General features: G+C 43.6%; 1 protein-coding gene across 2 annotated transcripts in view; it reads right to left on the bottom strand.

Annotated features, from left to right (window-relative positions):
• Window positions 1-1,667: 1,667 nt before the first annotated feature.
• Window positions 1,668-6,399, bottom strand: part of fam193a (family with sequence similarity 193 member A) — a 153,660-nt gene continuing 148,928 nt past the window's right edge. The window contains exons 22-23 of one of the 2 annotated variants that reach the window (XM_060926554.1): window positions 2,799-2,880; window positions 1,668-2,697 (exon numbers count right to left, since the gene is read on the bottom strand). In XM_060926554.1, the coding sequence (XP_060782537.1) occupies window positions 2,604-2,697; window positions 2,799-2,880 (176 nt within the window). In that variant the 3' untranslated portion in view covers window positions 1,668-2,603. The remainder of the gene's footprint in view (window positions 2,698-2,798; window positions 2,881-6,399) is intronic. The other variant, XM_060926553.1, reaches the window with a different exon arrangement.

Genomic DNA, 6,399 nt, shown 5'->3' with positions numbered 1-6,399 from the left:
AAAGAATCCTGCCAAGTTTGATAAAATTCCTCCAAAAATTGTCAGAGGAGTTGATTTCAGAAGGTGAGCACCCTTCCCGGGACGGACAGATGGACGGAAATCACCATGATAATCCCCCTTCGGGCTTTTCAGCCAGTGGGGGATTTAAAAAAAAAAGTTCTTACCATCAAATACTTTTATTCCAGTGTCTGTTGCTTTTTTTTAAAAATATTTTTGGTGTCTTGTTTTCGAGCATTTTATTTCATCCTTGGTTGATTCAGGAACACGCTCCGCCATTTTGTTTTTCTCTACTCACCGTATACGAGTGGATATCCTAGTAGTACAGTAGAGCAGCCAATCAGAGTGTGCGATTGCTGATATCCAGTGAATGTGGCTAGAATAATATTACAGCAGCAAGTGTATTAGAACCAGCACATGAATATAAACCAGTCAGAGCTACTCTGGTTTAAAATGAATCTGACCGATCAGAATCAGGAACTGCATGGCACTGCGGTTTAACAGGAACGACTGGTTGTATTTATGGAGCGCTTGCATGTGACGTCACAGCTGATCCAGATTGTGACAGACGCCATCTTGTCGGTCAAACGCCATATTTCCGCCTTCTACTTCTACCTTTTCTTCTGGAAAACCCTACTATATACAATTCTACTACAACGGCTGCGGCTACAAGCTCTCCCTACCTGTGCACGTTTACGTTTTTTGTGTGTATTTTTGCGTGTTGTTCGTCTGTATCGGACTTCAATATCCACTACAACCGTACGGACTTACTGGACATTGGTTTCCAGCAGAAAATGACGGTTTATAGCGATTTCCATCGCATGCACAACATTCCGGACGAGACAGCGAGACCAACGGGGTCTCCGTGGATTGTTATCGGAAGCAAAGCGAAGGCGGCGGCGCCGGGAGCGGAAGCAAAAGCGAGGCTGCAGGCGGAGCCGGCCTGTTGACTAAGCTCAGAAAACAGCCACTCAAACCTCCACTGCTAAGCCTCTACCTCTCCAACGCCAGATCCAGGTAAACAAGACGGACGATTTGGAATTACAGCTGGAATTACCTTATTCTATTCTATAATCGGCTGGTCAGTGCAGTACCAGTAATACTTAAGTGACTTACCCGTCCAATGAGGATTATTTTCTTGTTTACAAGATGCCACATCTGAGTCGCTGACAAATCCTGAATTTCTGTAAAGATAACTGTGCAGAGATTTATAAGCACGCAGTGCTTCACCACTGAACAGCGAGGGAAAGTTAATGAGGTAATTATACACGTCTGGGTATTCCACCTCTGGCAGTTCAACATCCACTGACACGGTCGTGAAAACTCCGTCCGGTAAGCCATAAGGGTCACTAATCTGTAGATCGTTTATTTTAGACATACATCTAGTTATCTGTTCATTAGAAAAATGAGCCGTGTAGTCCGTCGGTTGAAATTGATCCATTCTGTACACGAGTGCAGCAGTATTCAGCTGTGTTTTTGACCGACAAGATGGCGGCTGTGTACTTTCCGGTCACGTGACTGCAAGATCTCTATAGAGCTCCAGCAGCGCTGGGTTTTAAACCCTCACCCTTGTGCTGAGCTGAGCAGCACAGCACAGCTCCGTGTTTTCACCTGGTGTAAACTCATCTTGCTCGGCTCGCTGTGTGAGGATGAGGCGTGAAAGGAAATAAGCACACAGACACCGAGTCCTGCCATTCCACTGTATTCCATCTTTCAAAAAAGAAAGACAAGATTTTTAATATTACTTAACAATATGTTAAAAAGTAGCCAGTCAGGCTTCAGTGTTAATACAATATACACTCTATAACAGATCGATAGTGTGAGTATTGTTCTTTTCTTTCAATTCGATTCTGAAAGTAGTCTGATACAAGCTGGCTACAGGATGAACGAAAAAAAAAAAAACTGAAAAAAACAAACAAACAGACAAACAAACAAAAAACCCCTAACACTTTACGGAGCAGTTGTATAATGGATCTGATCTACCCCAACAAGAACAATCGGTCAAGTATTAGCCATCTCCCTGGTGGCCAGGAGGAGAGAGCAGAGGTGCCCTAGTCCCGTTCCCTTCTCAGCTAACTGTAATGAAGTGCAAAAACTGTTCGCGTCCACAAATACTGGGAATAAAAGGCTCTTTTTTTTTTTTCCCCCACTTCTTAATTTTTTTCCCTGTTTGGATGCTTCACATGGCCTCAATCCAAACACACATCGAGCATTTTGATAGGAGGAGCAACGGCCATATTCGAAACAGAACAAAAGATCGGTAGAGTGGCATTTTGTGGTTGTTTGTCTTCCCCTCCCGCCCCATCTGTCCTTTTTTTCCCCTCCTCCTCCTCTCTACGTACTGCAAAGCTGAGTGTCTGGATTCTTTTGAGGAACCATACAGCAACAAGGACAAGGCAAGGCATTGTGGGTAATGTACGGTAGGTCGGAGGAGCAGATGGTTGGAGCGTAGCAGCACTGGGATCAGCAGTCAGCCTGGTGAAAGAAGAGAGAGAGAGAGAGAGAGAGAGAGAGGAGAGAGAGACAGACAGACAGAGGATCGCTGGTTGACTCCTGACGCTCTCTGAAGGAGGATCTCGTCTCGTCTCGTCTCGTCTGTCCTCTCGTTAGTGAGCCGCGAACGTGGCCTTTTTCAAGCTAAAGTTGGACCAGTTGATGGACAGCCTCTGTCTTGTCTGTCGAGCAGAGTCCAAGCAGAACCTGAGCGGAGATGAAGAGACGAGAACGAAATTAAAAACACGCAAGCCGTTAGCATTGGTGGCTGAGGTTTACAAGTCTATACCCGGGACGCAAACACGCACCTTTTAAAGCATTCCACCTCACGCTCTGTCTCGTCCATATCGACGCTGTCCAGGTCGATGTCCTTGGGCAGGAACACGTCGTCTGGAAATACACAACACGCACTCGTTCAAAAGGTTCGTCGTAAAATAAACCAGAACGTCAAGGATGTCGTCGCTCATCAGGCCTGCCATCAGAGCAACCATGACGACCGAAACAAACAGAACCGAAATGTGACGATGTGAGAGAGGACCAACCTCCACGACAAACAGGAACATCAACAAAGGACTAAATTTTGTTCGCCGACGGAAGATCGACCAGAACTGAATTTGCATGATAAATGAGAGAGGAGATACAATTCTCGTCTGAAGAAAATATGATCTAATGAGCAATTCGTTCGCAAAAAAAACGACAACGCAATGAGCAAGTTTTGTACAGAAGGTCTAGGTCTTTCAAATAAAACAATCAGAACCGAAATCATGGATGCAAACGGCGCGCCTTTTGGCGGATGCCGCCTTTTTCACGGCTGTCTGGGGGACTTGTGTGAATCGCGCAGATCCGATGAGTTTGGGCGTTGGAGTGTCTGATTATAATTTCATCAAAGTAAATTCTGTATTAAAATTACTAAATAAGCAAATGCCGTTACAGTCCATGAAACATACAGGGCTGTGAAACAGAAATGACAAAATCCAAGGAAACAATTTTAGCAGGGGGTCTGGGGGGAGCAGTCCCCCAGGAGCCCACAGGGCCCCAGAAGCTGAACAGATTTTGTGTATATTGATAGATTTGAAGCATCTCCTGAAAACAAATATTTTCTCAACCATGCCATTTAATTTGAACTGTTTATTATTATTATAATAAATTGAATATATAAATGTGAACACGATGGTCTACCTGGTAATCCAGACCTGGGCATTTTACGGCCCGCGGGCCGCATCCGGCCTGTTGGTTCATTCTGACCGGCCCGCGTAAGGTTAATGAGAAATTATAAAATAAACGTATTCTCTAATTTTACCTCATGCATGGACTGAATGTGCATTGCTTTTATTTTGAAGTTGTGTTCAACAAAAACGCAATGCGTGCGACATGAACATGACATGAAATCCGACGAAACCTAATCCCGCGATAACTACTTCTGTAATTTGTCCAGACCAACCACAAACTTGTACGTCATCCTTCAAACGGTCCAGCCAATCACATAGTGTGACGTCACCAGCAGGCGCCGGAGCCGATCTCCGGCGAAAAGCACCAAATGAGGTGATTAAACTACAAACGTGGGCATCATTATTATAATATGATGTATCTTGTTTGATATTTGGAGTAGAAAGACAATATTGTGATGTCTTTATTGTGTTTTGGGGTGAATGTGACTGAAAAAAAAAAATGGTACAAACGTTCACATTTTGTTAACCATTGTTTTGGGAAATTTGATTGAATAAATGACATTTTTTGTAAGGCAACCTCGTTTTTTCCCCCCATACTCTTAGCAGTCTTAGCAGCTTGTAAAAACAATGTTATTTATTGCTTTATATAAAGAAATGCAATTAATATTATGCAGAATTTAGTTCAGCCTTTTGGTCCGGCCCTCCACTAAATTTTCTGTTTCTCATGTGGCCCCATGGAAAAAATAATTGCCCACCGCTGTGGTAATCTATAGTTCGACAGCTTCAATTTCACCAATTCCGCATGTTTTTTTCCTTTAACATGGTCAACCAAACGCGTTCTTCCACCAGAACCGTACTTCACATCCTGATGGCACAAGATGCACTAAGCTTTCCCCGGTTCTTTTATCTTCCGTATGTGCTCATTCACTACCGACTTTAAACTCCAGCCATCGCCGATTCCATGGATTTTTGATGCCGTTTTCCTTGGCAAATGTTTTTGACATCGTCGGTCTCACCGTCCTCCCTCTGAACGATGTCCCTCCGTGACACGGACATACCGCGAAATTCTCCTTTTCAAAACCGTTGATATCGAAAGTGTGTTTAAAGAGCACAAGATTCGTGCCGTGGTTTGTAAGCATGGCGCAAATGCCGTAAATCGGTCTGTCATTGTCGCAAAAGAAACCTCCCCCCCCCCCCCCCCCCAATTTTTATTGCAAAATTAGATGATTTACTAAAATGATATTTTTAGCGGCCAAATTGGATTTTTCACAGCCCTGAACTAGGGATGTTAACCGATGACCGTTTGACTGGTGGTTGACCGAATCAACATCAACCGGTTAATTTTTTTTGGTTGTCGGTGAAAAAAAAAATCAATCGTTTTGAAGCTGCTGATTTTGGAGCGGAGAACCTGGAATTCTGTGTTGTAAACGCTTGGGGCATGCCATGCGGTGTAAGGACGACAGCTGACAAATCAGAAACACCCATTCAGTCATGTCCCGCCCTCCCGCCCCAGTTAAAGACAGCTGACAAATCAGAAACACCCATTCAGTCATGTCCCGCCCCAGTTGAACACAGCTGCCACTCGGCGAAAGAAAAAAGTGTAGACACAGGCTTTTTAGCTTACAAATTACGATTCTGTTTTTTTTTTTTTAATTATTATTAGAAGGCACATGGAGTTTAGTCCTGCCTTGGCCAGTGCATTCTGAAAGTATGTTTCGGTCTGTAGCCAACAATGCATGTTACTGCAGATCATACTGTATCTCTCCACACAAACTAAAGGCGCAGATGCCGACTTTTTCACGGCTTTTTCATGGACTGTAACGGCATTTGCTTATGTAGTAATTTTAATACAGAATTTACTCTGATTAAATTATTCAGACACTCCAACACCCCCCCCCAAAAAAAAACCCGGATCTGCACGAGCCGTGAAAAAGGCGCGCCGTTTGCATCCCTGTTTAAACTCATAGGTTAACTGATTTAAACTGGCTAATGAGGCTCGGTGGTTGGTCAAGATTTTTTTTAGTTTTCGCCATCCCTACCCTGAACATAGGAAGTATAAGTATGAGAAGAAAACAGTAAATCAGAAAGCTGCGTACGTAAAGCCAATTACGTAACTTACGCTGGACTGATGGAAATCCTTGCGCGTGCAGTGAAGTGCAGCCAGCAGCAGATAATGGCGCGCAGCCAACTGGCTTTACGTGCGCAGATTTCTGATTTACTGTTTTCTTCTCATATACTTCCTATGTTTCATGAACTGTAATGGCATTTGCTTATTTAGTAATTTTAATACAGAATTTACTTTGATAAAATTATAATCAGACACTCCAACAACCCCCCCCCCCCAAAAAAAAAAAAAAAATCATCGGATCTGCGCGATTCACACAAGTCCCCCAGACAGCCGTGAAAAAGACGGCATCCGCCAAAAGGCGCGCCGTTTGCATCCATGGAAATCCATCGAGAACTGAAGGACGGAGGAGATACGATTTAACTGAAACTAAACAAATTGCTTGCAACAGGAAAAAAAAAAAAATCAACCAAGTTTTGTTCCTTGAGGGAAGCTCGACCCAAAACCATCCATCAGAACTGGAATCGGGTGAGAAATACGAGAGGAGATACAATTCTAACGAAGAGTCTGAAAATTCGCCAAGTTGATCTAATTAGCAGTTCATTCGGAAGAAAATTGCCAATACAATGACCACGTTTTGTGCAGAAGGTCTAGTTCTTTCAAACCAGAACTGAA

Source organism: Neoarius graeffei, chromosome 7 (genome assembly GCF_027579695.1).
Source record: "Neoarius graeffei isolate fNeoGra1 chromosome 7, fNeoGra1.pri, whole genome shotgun sequence".
Lineage (NCBI taxonomy): Eukaryota > Metazoa > Chordata > Actinopteri > Siluriformes > Ariidae > Neoarius > Neoarius graeffei.
The sequence above is the reverse complement of the archived record's forward strand: the minus strand, read 5'-3'. Positions and strand labels throughout refer to the sequence as shown.